The sequence below is a fragment of the Leopardus geoffroyi genome, chromosome B4, assembly GCF_018350155.1.
Source record: "Leopardus geoffroyi isolate Oge1 chromosome B4, O.geoffroyi_Oge1_pat1.0, whole genome shotgun sequence".
In the NCBI taxonomy this organism is placed as follows: Eukaryota; Metazoa; Chordata; class Mammalia; order Carnivora; family Felidae; genus Leopardus; species Leopardus geoffroyi.
The window spans coordinates 95,865,074-95,886,181 of record NC_059341.1 but is presented as its reverse complement, the minus strand read 5'-3'; the positions used below and the strand labels follow the sequence as shown (position 1 = coordinate 95,886,181).

General features: G+C 38.2%; 1 protein-coding gene across 4 annotated transcripts in view; it reads left to right on the top strand.

The window, feature by feature from the left end:
• PTPRR (protein tyrosine phosphatase receptor type R) overlaps nt 1-21,108 on the top strand; it is a 245,787-nt gene that overhangs the window by 204,197 nt on the left and 20,482 nt on the right. For all 4 annotated transcript variants that reach the window (XM_045463100.1, XM_045463101.1, XM_045463102.1 and 1 more), the window contains 4 exons: nt 6,327-6,406; nt 6,841-6,978; nt 15,990-16,100; nt 18,120-18,277. In XM_045463100.1, the coding sequence (XP_045319056.1) occupies nt 6,327-6,406; nt 6,841-6,978; nt 15,990-16,100; nt 18,120-18,277 (487 nt within the window). The remainder of the gene's footprint in view (nt 1-6,326; nt 6,407-6,840; nt 6,979-15,989; nt 16,101-18,119; nt 18,278-21,108) is intronic.

Below are 21,108 nucleotides of genomic sequence, written 5' to 3'. Positions count from 1 at the left end.
GGCTCTGAGCTGTCATCACAGAGCCCGATGTGGGGCTTGAACCCACGGACCATGAGATCATGACTTGAGCTGAAGTCAGATGCCCAACCAACTGAGCTATCCAGGCGCCCCTAGACTATGTTAAAACTGAATTTAACTCCATGAAATTTATATCAAGCAAGGAGCCAGCTGCCAGGAACCAGTAAGAAATAAGGAATGGCTTATAAGATCAAGGAGGTCATGGACTAGAGAGGAGAGATATGTAAATGAGTAATTATGTTCAATATAATAAAAGCCAGAATTGAGATCTGGCCCAAGTGGTGTAGGAATATAGAGAAGACTGACTAATTCTGCTTACAGTGGCAAAAATGCTTTGGAGAGGATGTTACATTGTCAATCACTAGACAACAGATAGTTGGGTTTTGGCAAAATCTATAAACATCTCAAAACAATAGCTCTGGAAAGATGGAGCCACAGACTTTTAAAAAGTTTGGATATTGGGGCGTCTGGGTGACTCAATTAAGTGTCTGACTTCGGCTTAGGTCATGATCTCGTGGTTCGTGAGTTCGAGCCCCACATCCGGCTCTGTGCTGACAGCTCAGAGACTGGAGCCTGCTTTGGTTTCTGTGTCTCCCTCTCTCTCTGCCCCTCTCCTACTCATGCTCTGTCTCTCTCACTCTCAAAAGTAAATAAATAAACATTAAAAAAAAAAAGTATGGATATTGAGGGTGCCTGGGTGGCTCAGTTGGTTAAGCATGCAACTTCAGTTCAGGTCATGATCTCACAGTTCATGAGTTTGAGCCTCACATTGGGCTCTCTGCTGTCAGTGCAGAACCTACTTTGGATCCTCTGTCTCCCTCTCTCTGCCCCTCCCCCACTCTCACTCACCCTCCTTCCCAAAAATAAACAAGCATTAAAAAATAATTTTAAAAAGTATGAATATTTAATAGTAGAGTCTTCATAATCAAACCCATTAATTCACTCGTAAAACATCAAATTCTCCATATTTATGGTAAAAGAATTACTGTTAATGGTATCTTTGGGCTTCCCCCTCTGGTGGAGTTGAAAACACTCCACTATAACATATTTTTACCTGGTCCATGTAGTATAGTCCTGTTGAAAGATATTTTATAACTACAGCTAGCTAAAGAGGATGAAAGTGCTGTGAGTTAAAAATAGTGCTTCTCTCTTTCTCTGTCTCTGTCTCTGTCTCTCTCTCAAGATTTTTCATCTGAAATTTATCAAACATAAATAATTAGGGCATATACAGCCATCGCAGTTTTACCTAACCATCTAATGTCAGATGGATTTGGAAATTATTAGGATTATTTAAAGTTCAGCCTTCTCTATTTCCTGCCCAGATGATATCAGACATAGCCCTTCATAGTCCTGTGTCAGCTTTTCCATTCCCAGAACTGGGTGGATCACTTGAACCAGGGCACCTGTGCTGACAACTGATGTTGCAAATAATGAATTTTCTGTTGAAAATGTCTGAAAGCCTCAGCCACTCCCTGTTGCACAAAATATAATTTAGTAAATACAGTTTGGGCATGCCATACCATTAGTTGAAAATAATCAGAAAAGACTGGAATTTATATGGAAAACTGTTTTTTTATGGTTTATTTTGGACTGTAGTATGGGATAAATTTGTAACACTACATAAAATACTTAAAAATGATTAATATTTTAAGTATTATAATTTTGTATTGTTTTAACTTATAACAAACCCAAGTTTAAAAGCGTCCAGCTTGTACATATTAGTGAGGCAGTATAATTTGGAGTATGGTTTACAGCAGAAATATGGATGGCTCAGAACCAATTAAAAAATAGTTGTTTCTCTGATGATGATGTCAGCCTGGCTCAGAACACTCTACATGGTAGATTAAAGTGAGAAGGTCAAGTTTATATCACATTATTTTGCAACATAAGCAAATATTAATGATGAAAATATATCTATGTCTTAAATCACAAAAGCAATGGGAAAAAAATCATACATCAATATGGAGTTATTTGCACAACAATGAAGTATAATAACAAATTTCATGTATATTTATTCCATGCAAACAATTTATTTATACAAATGTAAAATACATAGATAAAATTAAAGAACTCTATTAATTAAGCCTAATTACTCTGGCCATCATTTCATATTTAAAAATTTAAAGTCTGGTAATATTTCCTACTTATGTTTCCTGTTCTATTAAGTGCCCAGAACAGAGTACACATGCAAATAAGTGAGCCACTCATTAGACAACAAATTGTATGGCTAAAACAAAATACTGCAGTTAGACTTGACTCCCTATCATGGCGAGAGCACTCATAGTTTACACAGATGACTTCATCTTTCTGTTCCACCTAACCTTTCCTCATCCCTTAAAGACAGTGATAATAATATCACTCCATAGGGCTGTGTAGAGAATTAAGTAATAATATGTGAAAAAGGAAGTTCCAACCAATAGAAAGCCCTCAGGTAATGTTAGTTTCTCCTTTCTCCCTACCGAACTGAAGATGAATTCATCACTAACCCCAGAACCAATTCCAGAAAATAGGAACACTAAGTAGACAAAGGCAAGTTTTTAGTTTCAAAAGCAGACTCTTTAAGGGTCCTGTTTTCTCTCATAATTTTCACATGGATCTTAAAAAGTGAGTTTCCATGTAATCACCATCTTGCACTGTGGAGATCATCATTGTCCACCAAAACTCTGTACAGTGATGGAAATGTTCTATATCTTCAGTGTGATGGCCATTAGCTACATGTGGCAATCGAGCACTTGAAGTATAGCCAGTGCACCTGAGGAACTGATTTTTTTTTTAATTTTATTGTATTTTAATAACTTAAATTTAGCTCCATGTGGCTAGTGGCACCATTTTGGACACCGCAGACCTGAAGTCTTCTCTTTCTCCTGCAACAAAGTGGAGGTGACTCCCACTCACCTTGAAGGCGGGGCCAAGTCCCTGCCTTTCCTCCCATTTCCCAGTTGTCTTGAATTTATCTAGAAAAACTATACTATCCCACTCATTTCTGTCTTTGCCCAGGGATACGCTAGCAGTGTGCACCCTTCCCTCATCTGATAGCTTCTCCTCTTGACTCCAAACCTCAAACGCATTTCTTCCTGGAGAAGAAATCTCCAGCACAGGATAACCTTTCCTAAAATCTGATAGGATAGGATGCAGTCAGAATATCAGGGTCCAGGTGCCATTTCGTCTGTTAAATGGAAGGCTTAAATTGCCAGAGATATTTTAAAGAGGACAAAGTGGGGAAATGCCATGTGTTCTCTACACGAAATCTATGCGGTCAATGTTTTGTTGAGAGGAAAAAAGAGACAGGAAGGAGGACAGGAGAAAGAGAAGGAATAAGAGAGGAAGAGAGGGAGGGAGGGGAAAAAGGGGAAGAAAGCAAGAGGAGAGAAGGAAGAAAATAAAAGAGGAAAAACAAAAGAGAGGGAAGACAAGTTGCTCAATGTTGGAATTGTTATTGCTACCACCCGGAGGTATCATAAGTGGCGTGCTAAATATTTAGCATATAATCTAGAAGCATCTGTTCTGAAAAAAGTTATCAGAGTGAATTTGACATACATATATATCACACATATATATGTATGACATGTATATATGACAAATATACATATATATATTTAAAATACACATGTACACTTAAAATGCATAAAGTGAATAAAATTATAACAGTGATGATGACAATGATAAAGTTTTGGATATTTTTTAACCCTCAGCTTTTTTTATTAGTCCAGTCTAACATTAAAAAGGCTTTGGTTAGGGGCACCTGGGTGGCTCAGTCGGTTAAGCGTCTGACTTCAGCTCAGGTCATGATCTCACAGTCCGTGAGTTCAAGCCCCACGTCGGGCTCTGTGATGACAGTTTAGAGCCTGGAGCCTGTTTCGGATTCTGTGTCTCCCTCTCTTTCTGCCCCTCCCCTGTTTATGCTCTGTCTCTCTCTGTCTCAAAACTAAATAAACGTTAAAAAAAAAAGGCTTTGGTTAGAGGGGTGCCTGGGTGGCTCAGTTGGTTAAGCGTTCAACTTTGGCTCAGGTCATGATCTCACAGTTTGGTTCATGAGTTCAAGCCCCGTGTCAGGTTCTGTGCTGACAGCTCAGAGCCTGGAGCCTGTTTCGATTCTGTGTCTATCTCTCTCTCTGTTCCTCCCCAGCTTGTGCTCTGTCTCTCTCTCTCTCTGTTCCTCCCCAGCTTGTGCTCTGTCTCTCTCTCTCTCTCTCTCTCTCTCTCTCTCAAAAATAACTAAACATTAAAAAAAAAGGGGGGGGCAGTCTTTGGTTAGAAAACTAATTTTCCCCTCAGTCACATGCTTCATTCTTGTTTAAAAAAAAAAAGGTATTTGGAAACCTCTAAATACTTGGAAATCTTATAAATTATCAATTTCCAAAATAAACTTAATTTAGCTCAACAAGGAACCTGCATCTAAGCGGTTTATAGGGCTGAGTTCCCAATAAATCATATACTTGGTAGGCTTTATAAAAACTGAAGGAAGTGGGCCTCTTTTCAAGTCTCAGTGGTTTAGAGCTCTTGTGGAAACTTCTAAGAATCAGTGAATACTGAAAAGGAATGAAAGTTTTCCTGTCCCCTTCACTAAGGAAGAAAAAAAGTATCTAGAAAGTCAACAACAGTGTCTCAACTTTAATAGAAATGAATTGTGATATTAAACACTCCATGAGCCACATACCAGATAGAAATCACAATGGATACTAAAGTTCTTTTTTGGGGGAGGGCGCCTGGGTGGCCAGGTCAGTTAAGCGTCCGACTTCGGCTCAGGTCATGATCTCACAGTCCGTGAGTTCGAGCCCCGCGTCGGGCTCTGTGCTGACAGCTCAGAGCCTGGAGCCTGTTTCGGATTCTGTGTCTCCCTCTCTCTCTGCCCCTCCCCTGTTCATGCTCTGTCTCTCTCTGTCTCAAAAATAAAATAAAAAAAGTTAAAAAAAAATTTTTTTTAAGCTCTTTTTTTTTTTTAAGTGAATTAAATACAGGTCTTTCCCTCAAGGGGCTCACTACAATTCATTGAGGACAGGCAAAAAAATTAAGCACTTAAAATACAAGATGGTAGGGGCTCATGGGTGGCTTCGTCGGTTAAGTGCCTGACTTCAGCTCAGGTCATGATCTCATGGTCTGTGCGCCATCCGGCTCTGTACTGACAGCTCAGAGCCTGGAGCCTGCTTCAGATTCTGTGTCTCCCTCTCTCTTTACCACCTCCCCCACTCACATTCTCGTTCTCAATCTCTCTCTCTCACACACACAATTAAATAAACATTAAAAAAATACAAGATGATAAATATTAAAATAAAACATGAAGAAAAAACCGCCATGGGCCTATTTGGTATAGAACAACAAAAGGATCATTGATGGGCATCAGCAAGAATGGTCTCTGCATAAAACTAATGTTAGGATAGATTGGAGTGTACACAAGGAAGACTGAATTATGGAGGAGGAGGTAAGAACAGTGGGTATGATAAAGTCTCAGAATTTTATCTTTCGGGAGAAGAACAGCAATAGAACAATTACTAAAGAGGAATGTATAGAACTGGCTTCTTAAAAAATGGAAGGGACCATTAAATCAACGCAGTAGACATCGAGTGCCTGCTACACATATAAACACCGTGCTAGACACTAGGTCGTATAGATGAGAAAAAAACCTCCATCCTTACCTTAGGATGCTCAGAGTGTACCAGATTAAAGAAATCATAAAAGGATGACTTGATCTTAATTCATGTATGTAAATGTTGGTAAAAATAACTACCATAGTTTTCCTAACACTGGTTTACAAAGAGTGTTTCAACTTCTTGATGGAAAGTGATTTGAGAAGTTAAGACAATACTGCTAACACGATAGCAATCTATGCAATATCATTTTCATGCTATAAGTGACCAAAGTGCCACACGTGGTAACTAAAGACAGCTTCTTTAGCAAGGGGGTTCAGGCCAGACCAAGTGTTTGCTTTGGGCAGAAGAGAAGAGAGAAGTGAGCAAGGAAATATGGTGCAAATTCCAAATCCAAAGAACAAGAAAAGAAGCATAAATAAGACATAGGGATCAAGAATCAGGAACCCACCAAAAAATGGCATGATGAATAAAATCATCTCAAACTTATGGGTAACATTTGTATTAAGGGACAGGGGAGGGGTCAAGATGGGCCCAATTGTCCCTCAATAAACACAGATGGATCAAGAGACAGACATGCAGACACATCAACAACAAACATTGACACAAACCAGATGACCAGTGTATAAATTAACAAGTGTGCTATGCACAGTTATTGGTGTTCAAAGGACCTTTCAAAAGAGTAAATTTGTCTAATACATTCCTTCTTGTTTTCCTTATTAGACCCCCTCAGCAGAGTGTGTTTAAGACCAAAAAATGTAACTGATTCTTTGAGCACCTACATTAATGCTAATTATATTCGGGTAAGTAAATAAATAAAATTTTCTTTCTGATGAGCATGTCAACTCACTATTTGGAATTGTTGGGGGATTTTTTTTTTCCTCAGAGTGGGTTAATTTTGATTTAACTTGATTACTAGCAAGTTTATTTGCTTGTTTAGTCATAATCAACATTGGTAGTGGGTCTTTTACATTGAGTCTTCCTTTCCTGTGTGTCTGTGGCTGCAGTGCTGTCTAGGGCCTGCTCTGATGAGAACTGAGCATTATGACCCTCAATACCATGTGCTGTGCTTGACTAGCTGGGAGAACAGTCATGTGACCCGTGCTAGAATCAGTGAAGCCGCGGAAGTTGTGTTGCTTTTGGACTAGTAGAGCCATCTTGTTCTGAACTTGTTCTAAGCTTTCAGTGCAAGGCATGAATTTCAAAGCCAATATTTCTGTCTCTTTACTCAAACTAGGGCTACAGTGGCAAAGAGAAAGCTTTCATCGCCACACAGGGCCCCATGATCAACACCGTGAATGATTTCTGGCAGATGGTTTGGCAGGAAGACAGTCCCGTGATTGTTATGATCACAAAACTCAAAGAAAAAAATGAGGTATGACCTTTACCCAAGTAGTGAATGTTGTATATTTTCGGTTGCTGTAGAAGAGATATTGTCTAAGGAAAATTGCCATGTACTTAATAACAGATTTAAGATGGAAACTTTAAGGCATTTAAAGACAATTTCACTTCATGCTTCCAAGAAATGGTAATTAGTGTCATTGTATGAATGGCAGGTTTCTTTCAGATAAATCAATACACTTGGCGTACATGTATCTCACATATTCCACATAGCTCTGCAAGGAAATGAGGGGTTATGAATTATCACTGTGGTTTATAGGCAGGGAAATGAAAAAACTACTCATGTCCCAAGTAATTTTTAAGCACTTACTGTGTGACAGATACTATTTTAGTTGTTGGCAATATAAGTATATTAGTAAACAAAGCATACAAAGATACCTGCCATTGGTCGATTTTTAACTTGCTATTGGGGAATCCAGATTAAAAACCAATAAACATAATAAATTCATAAAACTATAGCAATTAGAAAGGATAAATGGTATAGGAGGAAAAGGTAGAATAAGATAGGGAGATTGGGTGGGGCTGAGCTGTAAGAAAGGTCAAAGGGGAAGGTGAGTTTTGAAAAAAAGATTTGAAAGAAGTAACAAAGCCAAGCAACTTTTTTTTTTTTTAATTTACATCCAAGTAAATTATTGCATATAGTGCAATAATGATTTCAGGAGTAGAATCCAATAATTCATCCCCTACATATAACACCCAGTGCTCATCCCAACAAGTGTCTTCCTGAATGCCCCTTGCCCATTTAGCCCTTTCCCCCACCCACAACCCCTCCAGCAACCCTCAGTTTGTTCTCTGTATTTAAGAGTCTCTTATGTTGGGGCCCCCTCCCTGTTTTTATATGATTTTTGCTTCCAGTCCTTTATGTAAATCTGTTTTGTACCTTAAATTCCACATATGAGTAAAGTCATATGATATTTGTCTTTCTCTGACTAACTTCAAAAAGTCAAGCAACTTTTTCAATATCTTTGTAAGAAATCCAAGAAAAGGGTCAAAGTTAAATTCCATTTGCATACTAGCAGTCTTTCCTCAGGGTCTAGCTTGTAGAACACTCATTCTGTACTTTACATCATAAAAAGAGAATTGTGTAATTCCCAAAGGGTGCTATCCTAGGTACTGCTTACATTTTAGGGCATCTTATTGGATCATTTATCATCTGGTTTTAGTCAGCGATTGTGTTTGTTTTCTTGTTAAAATTACTGTGTCAGGGCTTCAACATGACAATAAGAATTTAAGAAAGCTGAGCTTTCCTTTTTACCTTTCTGGTGAGTTCTATCCCATGAGTATACTATATTCTGGCTGCTAATCAAGAAAATCCAGGCTTACACACAGGAGTTTATGAGTTTTGTAAAGTTCGTTGCCTTCTTTCATTTTTGCTACAATAGATAAAGTATTTTTTTTTTCTGAAAGTTATCCTGGAAAAAGAGTCTATTTGGGGTCTATAGATGAAGTTATGTACTTAATTAACTATATAGCTTACTAAAGAAATGTATTTTTATGAATTTTATATGAAAGCCAGAGGTGGCATAATAAAAACAGCCCCTAATATTCTCGGCTGTGTCACCCATACCAATCTATCAACACACTGGGCCGCTGATAATTCCTGCACAGTTGTTTAACATCCATGGCATTTTGCCTTTATTTTACCTAGTAGGAAAATATTTTTCAAGCTTAAAATGTATATTCTCTATATATGCATCTGTATATACATTCCTGCATACATATAAGCCAGATAATGTGAAAAACCTCCCATTACAAAACTAGTCATACTGGTTAAAATTTTAAATAGCATAAAATGTAAAATATAAATTAGCAACATTTCCTCAATCTGAGTAGATTGAATTACTCAGTATTAAAATTAAAAATTCCGTTCTGTTCAGACCCTCCATGATGTAAACATAATACTATAGAGGAAAGTTTGATGTTTTACAGATAAAACAGTAAAATAAAAATAGCATGCATAACAGAGCTTGGGGGAAAGAAAAGTCCCAGCCGGCAAAAAGTGAATAAAAGGCATAAAGCCAGAGAATTATGGGTTACTTGTGCTTTAATGACAATACAAGACCTGGAGACAAAGCCTTGGGCTTGCAGGAGCCAAGAGTTGGAATGGAGACCTTCCATAAAGTGAGCTCCTACAAGAGCTGTGCCTTCAGTGAAAAGGTGAACCACGAAAATAAACCTGCCCACCAAAATAGGACTATACCAGGAAATTAATCTATCTAAATCTGGTCTTCTCATGGGAGAGATAAAAAGGTTCTCTGTAGTATTCAGCACTTGAAAACCAGGAAATGCCAAGTATAACAATTAATATGAAAATTAATACTGGATTGATGACTCTCGGTGGCACTCTACAAAGGCAAAAACTTTATGGATGCATACACTCTCGGGATTTATATGACAGAATTTCAACAGAAAAAGCCCAGCCAAACAGAAGCTCACAAGTCAAAATAATGAGACAACACAAGTAAACAAGCAACACAAGGAAAAATCAGAAGAAACAACAAATAGGTAAAATAGACCCACAAGAAATTATAATAAAAGAAACTATAAATATAGGCTATTTTTTTTTATAATTAAGCACACAAAACATAAAATTAAGAACGTAACAAGGGAACAAGTTACCATCACAAAAGGGTAGGAAGATTTTAAAATAAACCAAACAGTCCTAGAAATAAATATTATATAGATATTAAAATTAAAGAAAGCATCATTAGGTTTAATAGGCTAGACATAGCTGAATAAATAATGATTGGATTAAAAAATAGAGCTAAGGAGATTACCTAGAAGATCAAAATGACCAAAAATACAAAAGAGAGATTAAGATATAGGGGCACCTGGGTGGCTCAGTAGGTTAAGGGTTTGACCCTCGAATTCAGCTCAGGTCATGATCTCACAGTTTGTGGGTTCAAGCCCCATGTGGAGCTCTGTGCTGAGCATGGAGCCTGAGCATGGAGCCTCCTCTCTCCTGCTTTCCCTGCCTTTCTTCTACTTGTGCTCTCTCTGTCTCTGTCTCTCTCAAAAATAAATAAATAAAATTAAAAAAAAAAAAAGAGTTTAAGACATAGAGGACAGTATGTAAATGCCCAATGTATAGATAATGGATATTTTAGAAGAAGAAAAAAGAGAATATAAGAAAAGAAATAATATTGGAGGAAATATTCCAAAAGTGATGAAAGACATGAGCTCTCAGATTTGAGAAGCACCATAAATCCTAGGCTGGATAGGTAAAAATAATCCCACAACTAGACACATCTATGTAACTAAAAAACACTAAGGGAGATGATTTAACAACAGAGTAAGTAACAAATGGCTTCTCAGTAGCAGCAGTAGAAGCCAAAAATCAGTAGAACAATACCTAGCAAGGGATAAAAGAAAATAATTGACAACCCAGAACTCATGCTGGAGTTAACAGCATTTCCTAGATCTGAGTAGACTGTTAATCATTAAATTAAAATTAAAAATTCCTTTCTGTCCAGATCCTCCATGATATAAATATAATACTATAGAGGAAACTTTGATGCTTCACAGATCAAAATGATACTGAGAATTCTGGCTTAAAAAGAAATATGCAGTAAACTTCACACTACCAGGAAAATGCTGTTTACCAAAAACGTGCCAACTTCCAATTGTGTTCAGCATCATTGTTTGGAAGAGACAAAAATCATTTCCTCCAGAAAAAAATGAAGGTGGAGTTATCTTTAGAAATTCTCAGGCCTCATATTTTCATGAACCATTCTACTTTCTAATAAATAAATGAGTAATTGCCAAGCTCTTATTTAATAATCCCACTATTCTCATGTCACCAATTGGCTGTTTCTCTTCGTACCATTCATGTGTTCACTGATGTGGCTATTTTAATTTCCTCCAAGAACTTTTCCTTTGCATCCGCAACTTAGCAAACCGACACAGGAGGTAGCTTTCAGCCTATCTCGACTTTTGACATACCTTCCTCACTAAACTTAATCATTAATAGATTTTGATTGAAAGTGAGAGACATATGACTCTTCCTTTCACTTGAACACCTAGAGGCCACTGTAGGGTTATTACTTGGCCTAATTGCGATATTGTTGTGTCTCAGCCATAGGGAGGCCCCGGGAGAGGGAGGAGCCAGGGACTGGTCAGTCAGTGGGACTGTCAGAGCACACCTATGGATCAATTAAGTTCACGGTCTTAGGTAGGTGCAGTCGGTGCAACCCCAAGGCAATTGCAATAGTAACATCGAAGATCACTGATCACAGATCACCATGACAAATGTAATAATAACGAAAAAGTTTGAATATGTGGGAATTACCAAAACGTGACACAGAGACATGAAGTAAGCCAAAGCTGTTGGGAAAAATTGTGCCTATAGACTTTCGCCAAGCAGGCTTGCCACAGATCTTCAATTTGTGAAAAATGCAGTATCTACAAAGCACAGAAAGCGAAGCTCAGTAAAAAGAGGTATGCCTGCACCAAGAATAATAAAAAGAAACAAGCAAACTGAGTCTCAGAACCAGGGTGTCTGTCCAAAGAAGGTCAAGGAAGGTAATGTTGAAGGCCAACCTGGCATGTAAACGGTGGAGCTCCTGCTGACCAGTTTTCAGCTTTCCTGGAGGAGCAGAATTAGCTATTATAATATCTAGAGAGGCAGCCTGGCCTAGCACTGCCCATCAACGCTGGGAAGCCTAATTACCATTTCCTACGTGACCAGCAGTCTGACACTCATACTGCCCAAGCAGTTAAGGGTGGCCCACAATTCAAAAGCTGATAGCTCTCAAGCAAAATCACTCACCTGTCCTTTCAAACACGCTTATATTCCAAACATAACTATACCTTACTTTTATTTTGCTGGGTTTTATTCAATTGTCTTAGCTTGCTTTGCTTCTAACTATAATTAGAATCCCTCCTATTTGACACTATTAGTCAAAGAAGTTACAGTGGAAAAATCATAAAAACAGCAACCAAAAAGCTCCAATGCTTTGTTTTATCTTAAGACATGTACATTTGTTCACGCTAAGTATTTTTCATTTTTTTATAGGACTTGTTTTGTTCTGTTTTGTTAGTGTTGGTCTGAAGCTGGAGTTCTAAATCATATGGCTTATGGAAATCGTGCCCTTTATACATCATCAAACTTGCCCATTTCAGTTTTTTTTTTAAATGAAAGAGAACACAGAAAAGTTTGTAAAGGATTTATGAATGCAGAATCCTGCGCAGATTCAAACTTTGCACTAATTTTTACAATTATCACCTGTACCTGATTTGACTGCAGTTTTCTTTACTGAGTCCTTTTTTTTCCCAATGAAAAACTTGTTTAACTTATACAATTATTTCCTATTTTCTTTGCACCTTCATGTTTCATTAATCTATGTAAAATTAAATGATGGGGCTTCAATAATGACTCTACCTACCATAAGGAGGTTTGGATGTAAGTACACCTTGGTGAACATGTAAAGCTCAACAGATAGTAAGAGAGGCACTGGGCTTAGTAAGAGACTGGCCCAAGAACCATGTGTCGCATGAGCACCAGCCTATTTCACAGAGAGAAGGAAAGCCACTGGTTAATGCCGTGGTAAAGCAGGGTTGGTTGGATGACAGCAGATGTCAGAGATAGAAAGTAAAATTTTTAAAATGATGTTTGCTCTGAGAGTTTTAGCTCCCAAGGGAATTTTCTCAGAGCCCCCTACCAAAATACCCGAGCTTCAGTTTCCCCTGCTGTAGGATGATAAATGATAATAATAGTAATAAACCTGTTCTACCAAATTCAGATGATTGTGGCAGGGATTAAGTGATATGCTGGTGAAGGTAGTTTTAACATTAAGTTGCTGCACCTGTGTTGGTAATATTTAGTTGGAAAGCCAGGAATGAAAGTAACTACAGTAACTGTAGGCAATCTGACATATCCTATACCTCTCATATGCTAATGCAATCCAAATGAGCCTGACCATCTTCTTTTTACTTATTTAGAGCCACTGTCTTTGTGATGATACATGTTTTAAGCTCAGAGAACAAAATCTTTTTGATTTTAATGCATAGAATTTAAAAAGAAAGTAACTTAAAAATACATTTTTTTTCTCCCCAGGCAACTAAATTACTTGCTAGACCTCCTTCCTCTTCATACTCAAATAGCCCTAATGTGGTGGGATTGAGAGGGAGGGTCAAAGAAAAAAAAAAAAAGATCATAAAAATATAGGAATTTGCATTGCTTTGCCTTGCATTCTATTTTTGCTGTAAACCACTGATTATGAAGAGTTGGTTGATGTCCAGAATCTTTATAGTCAGGGTTCACTAATCACTTGTTTGTACAAGAGACACATGAGCCTCTGAAGACCTCTTTTTCCTCCAAATTATGGATTCTTGGAATCCATAGATAATTTTACTGAAAGGCTCAGCCCAGTTAGCAAAGAATAGTGATAATTTGGGGCTATATTCTGTGAGATAGCGTGCTCTTCTGAATTACCTACAATTAGTGTGGTTTCACAGTATTATCTGTAACAGAGCATTTTCCTTCCTTGCATTTTCTGCCTCTTTCACATCATTGTTAGCCCCACAATAAAGAAACCCTAAAAAGCTGTTCACAAAAATAACCTGAACCTGAACTTTTGCTCTTTAAACAACTACATTTGCAGCTCTCCCCCACCTCATATTCAAAAAGCACCCACACTTATCTGGTCTCTTTTTCTCTGTTCTCCTAAAAGGGGGGGGGGGGGGGAATGTATTCAGTGTGTAAAAATAAGCTATTGTATCTCAGAAAGGAGATGGGATGCTAATTAAGGGTTGTTTGAATGAACAAGTCACATTGCATTGTCTACTGGGAGCTGACTGCCAATTGCATTTTTGGTAAAGAGTCAAGAAAAACATTCAAGAGGGCCCCGGCAAGCTTGAGAGAGAAGCAAGCAGCACTTCCATTTATCAAGTAGGTGCACAAGGCTGTTTAAGTATTGTTAAGAGTCAGGGTGCAGGCTTTGAGCTCGTGTTTTGCAGCTTTTTCCTACGGGTTTCAAGAGCCACCTTCCCAAGGAGGGGGCCTGCTGCTCAGGTCTCATCGTGGACAATGGGGCACGTATACCAGACCGCTGGACCGCTGAATGTCTCTTGCTTTGTTCAATACCTTTTTCAAGATTCTTTGTCACTCTTCTTGGATGCGTCCAGGAGGCATGGGTTTTAAGATACACAATAGCTCGGGTCTCACAGCGAAATAATTGAAGCTTCATTGAAAGAAACCAGGCAAATTGGTTAGTATCATTCTCTTTAACAAACCTGGGAAATTTTAGACATTTGGCACTAGTAAATGAGGAGAGAAATACATTGCTTTATTTTTAAAAGATTTCTTTTCTTAATGTTAACATTGTGTCGGCCAGAGTATGCCTTCAGCCTGATTGCCTGCGGGGCCTGGGTGTGGGGTGGCATGTAAATAGAGGTGAATATGATTTACTTTGTTTGGAAAAGGACCAGAATGTAGAGGATGCAAATGTGTTTTTATTGTCATGGATGAAAGAAACAGTGATTCCACAAGGGCAACTGACTTCCATCCTGGCTCTGGGGTGGAATGGCTACTACTTAGCAAGATAGAATCCCCGATGTGTTTCTGATACTTTACATGTCTTTTCCTTTAGTTCTATAAATCTGTGATTCTTTCTTTTGCTGCTCTTTCGAATCTATAAGTTCTTAACTTTTTTCATGTAAGGTCCTATGCCTTTGACATAGATGTAAAGAAACAAGTATCCTGAGTACTAAAAGGTCTACCGACTGAAGGCAACAAGTGAAGAAATTTCTCTATAAATGTGCATGTGTGTTTGCAAGAAAATTATAAGTTCTATTTAAACAGTGTTTCTAAAATGAACATTGCTTCTCTGGGCACTTAAAATAAACAGCGGCATTCACACTTTACATTTTTAATCATTGAAATATGTAGTAAAATTCACAGGGTTTTTTTTTTTTTTTTTTTTTTGCAGATGTTTAAAAGACAAAATAATGAATAATATGAGCCTATATGCATGTTTGAACCTCATTTTGTAGTTTTCTTTTAATAATGTAGCTTGGATATCATAATAATGCAATATTTACTGCTTTATCTAATGCATAATTAAGTGATGATTGAATCAGTTAGATCAAACTAAAAATAGAGCAACCATAATAAGAACAAAGTGTTTTAAATGCTTACTGTATGTCTGGCTTTGTCTGAAGTGCTTTTAATGTATTAAATGATGAGGAAACTGAGGCCAGAGATATTACGTATCTTTCTTACAGATTCTCAGCTAATAATAAGAGGTGAAACAAAATTTGGACCCAGGTTCTCTGGCTCCAAAGCCTGCACCTTAATTACCATATTATATTGCTGTGGTTGCAATATAATTATTATTACTCATTAAAACCTTCAAAGAGGATTCATCATAAAAATTTTTTTAATAATTTTTTTCTGCATTTATTTCAGTAGATACTATATGTGAAAAGATACTGGAAGATATAGTACCATATATGTATTAAAAATCATTATGTCCTCTTTACATACTAGAGAGATCTCATTCTGTGGCATCTGAAACTTTACAAATACTCGTATTAGACACTTGAACTTGAAGCAGGAAAATTTGACTTGGCTCAGTCATTATGAAAGAACATTCCTCTTATGTCAAGTTATCACATGATAAAGTCTAATATTTGGATCTTGATTTCTTAATCCTTAATTTCTCAATTTAGTTCTCAATTTTCATGCGGAGTTTTGGGAAATTTTGCCCTTTATTGTATGGGATTATTAACAATAGTGTTTGACAGGCACCTGTAAAAACTGATACTTTCCTTCTAAAATTTTATTGAGATATAATTTGTATACCATAAAAGTCACCTGTTTAAATGTGCAGCTCACTGGTTTTTTGTACATTCCCAGCCTTATAAAATTGATACTTGATTTTTTTTAATTAATTAAATAAAAACTCTTGAGGCACTTGAATGAAAAGTACCCTAAGACCAGTGAAATCATTAATATCTGTTGTGTTCTTTTTTCCCCTCCTCCAGAAATGTGTGTTATACTGGCCAGAAAAGAGAGGAATTTATGGGAAAGTTGAGGTTCTGGTTATCAATGTAAATGAATGTGATAACTACACTGTTCGAAACCTTGTCTTAAAGGTAAGAAAAAGCTATAACTATCTAAAAAGTAGATGATATGAGAGGATTACATTTCTACTCTGAAATTGTTTACCCCAATAAGTGCTGCAGATTAAATTTAAAATTTAATAATGTCCGGGCGCCCAGGTGGCGCAGTCCTTTGAGCATCCGACTTCAGTTCAGGTCATGATCTCACTGCTCCTGGGTTGGAGCCCTGTATCAGGCTCTGTGCTGACAGCTCAGAGCCTGGTGCCTGCTTCGGATTCTGTGTTTCCCTCTCTCTGTCCCTCCCCTGCTTGCGCTCTCTCTCAAAGAATAAAATAAAGTGTTAAAAAAAATTTTTTTAAGATAATCTTTAAAAAATTTTTAATAATGTCAAAATCAAAGAGAAATTATGATCATTCCCTCATGTATTTCTTTGTTGTCAGTTACTCTTAGTATGTGGAATAACTAAATTAACATAAGTAGGCATTCAAGAAATTCACTAAATCGGATGTTGTGATCTTCTAATCTCTGTAAATAAAACATCCCTGATTTAACATTTTGAATGCCTTTCAAGGCTTGTACTGGAGACTTTACCATGGTTTGGCTATTTTCTTATTTTTTTTAACCTTTATTCATTTTTGGGAGACAGAGACAGAATGAGAGTGGGGGAGGGACAGAGAGAGAGGGAGACACAGAATCCAAAGCAGACTCCAAGTTTTGAGCTGTCAGCACAGAGCCAGTCGCAGGGCTTGAACCCACGAACTGTGAGATCATGACCTGAGCCAAAGTCAGACACTTAACCGACTGAGACACCCAGGTGCCTCCCCAGCCCCGCTTTTTTTTTTTTTTTTTTTTTGTCACTTTGGTCTAAGCAGCTTTTAGTAAGGTCTGGAAACTGAAAGAGAAAATCTGTGCTTGTGGGTGGCTGTAGGAGGCAAGGCAAACCTGAAGTGTTGACGAGATCTTCCCAAACTCGGAGTTACGGTAATTTATGGGGACTTTCCCCAGACCAGATTATGTCATAGAAAAGTTATCTTATTTAAATTATGGGCAGCAGATGCTGAGGCACGTTGCCATGGTACTGTTTTTGCTTCTAGAGAACAATCATCTCAAAGATTTCAATCCTATCTAGAGCCTCCCTGATGGTACAGAATCATCACACAGAAAGTATAGAAGCCGAGCTGCACTGAAGGTTTTTTTGTTTTTGTTTTTGTTTTTGTTTTTGTTTTTGTTTTTGTTTATTTACTTATTTTTAGAGAGGGGAGGAAGTGGAGGGACAGAGAGAGAGGAAGATAGAGAACCCCAAGGAGGCTCTTCACGGTCACCACAGAGCCTGACAAGGGGCTCGATCTCACAACCGTGAGATCATAAACTGTGCCAAAATTAAGAGTTGGACACTTAACCAGCTGAGCCACCCAGGCGCCCCTACACTGAGGGTTTTTAGAAGGAAATTCGAGATAGGAATTTCATTGAGTGCCTCCCCTGTGCCAGCTCCCCAGCCGGGCACTGGGTTTTGAGATGATGTGCATGACTCTCACTCACTCTAATCTAGTGACCCCTTCTAGCTCCTTATTACTGGGACTCCTAACTGCTGTTAGAAACTACAACTTGGGATGAATGTAGAAATTCAAATGTAGGGGCCAAATGTAAGGGTAAGTGTTCCTATGAGAGTTAATATGTTTATCATCCCTTGTCAAGAATGTTCAAAGAGCAGGAAACACGGTCCATTCAGATTCCCTCCTGGCTTCCTTCGCATCTACCGTTATGTTTATTGTAACAAATTACAAACACCTATCTAGCATATGTTTCATACGCATTTTCTATTTTAAGTATCTGTTTCTCAAGACTGTCAAACTTTGACATCAGCCCATTTGTAGTAAAGTTTTCTCAAGGTGGAAGAGTACTCTTCAGAAATCTCCTAGATCTTTTTTTTCCACCCAGACAGAAGTAAGTTGCCAGCAAGCTGGGAGTGATAGAAGGCATTCAGTATTGTGGTTTGGATGACTTTTAGTTCCACAAGTAAATGAGGCATTTGGGGGCTATTGCTATTTTCAGCAAGGAAGTCACACCCAGCATGTGAAGCATTACTGGTACACCTCATGGCCGGATCACAAGACTCCAGACAGCGCCCAGCCCCTTCTACAGCTCATGCTGGATGTAGAAGAAGACAGACTTGCTGCCACGGGCCGAGGGCCCGTGGTCGTCCACTGCAGGTAAGGGGTAACCGTTCTTTCTGCCTAAGCAACTGTCTAGCCTCTGTAAAGTCATCAGCCAGATAGAAGTTGGGTTGTGCTTCCTGGTCGTGACTTTATTGGTAAACTAAAGATTTGTTGAAATTGGGTAACTTCTCAATGTTTGAGTTTGGATCAGGACAATACTTTACAGAACTGAAGCAGTATTCCCAGAGCATTTAGGCAAACAATTACACAGTAGAGAAAACACCACTTCTAAATTAATGACTCCAGGAACAGGAGACTTTATTCAGGCCTCTACGTCAAAACGTACATCGATTGCTTTTGTATCGTCGGGCTCATGTACACTAGGAATGACACATTTTTCAAGATTCTTAATGGCTTTTTTGTTATTTCAAGATGGCACTGAACCATACATGAGTTGGATCTTGATAGCATTTATTATTATGTCAAACTTGGTGAAAACCAGTCAGCTATTTTTGAAGTTATTTCATAAAGAAAAAAAAAACAGATGGAAGCAAATTTATGAAGTGGGAAGTGAACAAGTGGTAGTTCACCAAAAGGAGAACAAAGTGTTGTTACCAGAACATGGAGGATTGGGGGGTAGGCCGAGAAAAGCAACAGATGTCTATGGTGGTTCCCTTCCCTAACGTCTAACTTGAAGCTCTCCTCTCATAACTGATACCTCATTCCCCAGACTTTCCTTTTAGTGTTCCCAAACAAAAGCAAATAATTTTAAAGTTATTTTTATAACCAGCCATTTATACTTGGTCAAAATAATTTATGTTGCTTTGTTTAACCTCTTAAGCCTTGCAAGAAAGCTTTTGATGATAATATTAATAAATAAAATTATAATTATTTTATTTTTTTAATGTTTTTATTTATTTTTGAGACAGAGAGAGACAGAGCATGAGCAGGGAAGGGGCAGAGAGAGAGGGAGATACAGAATCTGAAGCAGGCTCCAGGCTCTGAGATGTCAGCACAAAGCCCTATGCGGGACTCGAACTCACAGACTGTGAGATCATAACCTGAGCTAAAGTCGGATGCTTAACCAACTGAGCCACCCAGGCGCCCCGCTAATTATTTTAAATTATAACTTTAGACTCCTTCTTTTTTGAGCCTTTATAGTTTAATTAAGAATGAAATTTACTATATATCTATTTATCCAAAGGAGTCATTATCCAGTTTCTAGCATTAAGCCTTACCCTAAACTTCCCTTAGGGGTGAGGAAAGACAGCCTAATTGGTCATATTTTAGGGCTGGAACTGTCCCCCACCCAAAATCATAAAACACTCAGGATATCTAAAATGAACTAGCCATTTCCCCTATAAAACCAGCTCCCCTTCTGATGACTATTTCTAAGAATAAGACCAGCTTTTTTTCCAGGCACTCAATATCTAATGTTGACAGTTATCTTTGGCCCTTCTCTCAACTCCAGCCTCAGTATCTAATCAGTCACCAGATTGGCTTTCCCTTCAAAGCTTCTCCCATAATCATCACTTCCTGTCCAACCACCCAGGTTCAGGCCCTAATGACCTCATACATGTATTTTAGAAGTAGTCAACTAATTGCACAAACACACCCCACTTCCCTATGCCCCACCCCCAGCCCAGCCTACTCACCCACTTCTCTTGCATGATGTTCCTAAAACCCTGGGTTTTATTAATCCTGGATCTGTGGATGAACTACAGGGGTCAGTGAACTCTTTGAAATTACTTTAACAAATTGGAGTACATAAAGTTATGTGAGTTTTTCTTGGGAATGAAAGTCCATAGTTTTTATCAAATTCTCAAAAACAAAACAAAACAAAACAAAACAAAACAAAACAAAACACAAAGCATCACTATTTTAGAGAATGAAGTTCAAACTTCTTAGTTTTCCATGTAAGATCATTTATAGGCTCTGATGAAGTTTCGGGGTGATGATGAGGTGGTCCAGAGCTGATGACCAAGAAAGAATTCTTGAGACATCTGTGGCGCAAAAAGTTGGTTTTATTAAAGCATGGGGACAGGACCCGTGGGCAGAAGAGCTGCGTGAGGTCATGACCGGTAACTCATTACATACTCTTGGTTTGGGAGGGGGTCAGGAATAGAGTAAGTCTCTAAGGTATTTTGGAAGCAAGGTTTCCAGGATCTTGAGGTGCTAGCTGTTGCTAGGGAGACTCCATTTATTACCATTTAGTAAAATCTCAGTCATGAGACTCTTCAGATGTATATTGGGGGCCATAAGCTTAGAGTATGATTGCCAGCATATACCTTGGGGGAGTTGAGAAAAAAGAAGTTTCTAAAGGAATTTTTATGCGTTGAAGGAGACTTACAGGATCCTGGGAGATGGGAAAATGTTAAGCTAAGATTCCCTTTTGCCTCTAGCAAAGTGTCATCATCTGAGGCAGCTGAACTCCTAGAGGGAGGTCACTCTGCTGGTTTCAAGGACTTGTCAATGGGCTATAGACAGTAAAGGAATTTAATTTTTCATTTGCCTTAGTTTCCTACATCATCATGGCAAGCACTTAAACCTCTTTCCTTTTGTTCTTGGGTAGCTAGGAGTGTCCCAGGAATATCACACGCATTCCACCTGGAGTGGGGGAGTATGTTAGCCTGTACTTTACCCTTGGCTTGCCCCACGGTCCTTCATCAGGCTCCAGTGTGTCTGCCCAGTCTTGTTTCCCACTATTCCTCTAAAATAACTTTCTTTTCAGGCCAAGTTAGTCTACTTACTATTGTACATCATATATCCTGTTCTGCAGCAATTCTTTCCATTCTCGTACCTGGAATATTCTGATTCACAATAACCAAAATGCCCTCCATTCATAGGGTCCAGTTCAAATCCTATCTCTTTAGTGAAACAAACTC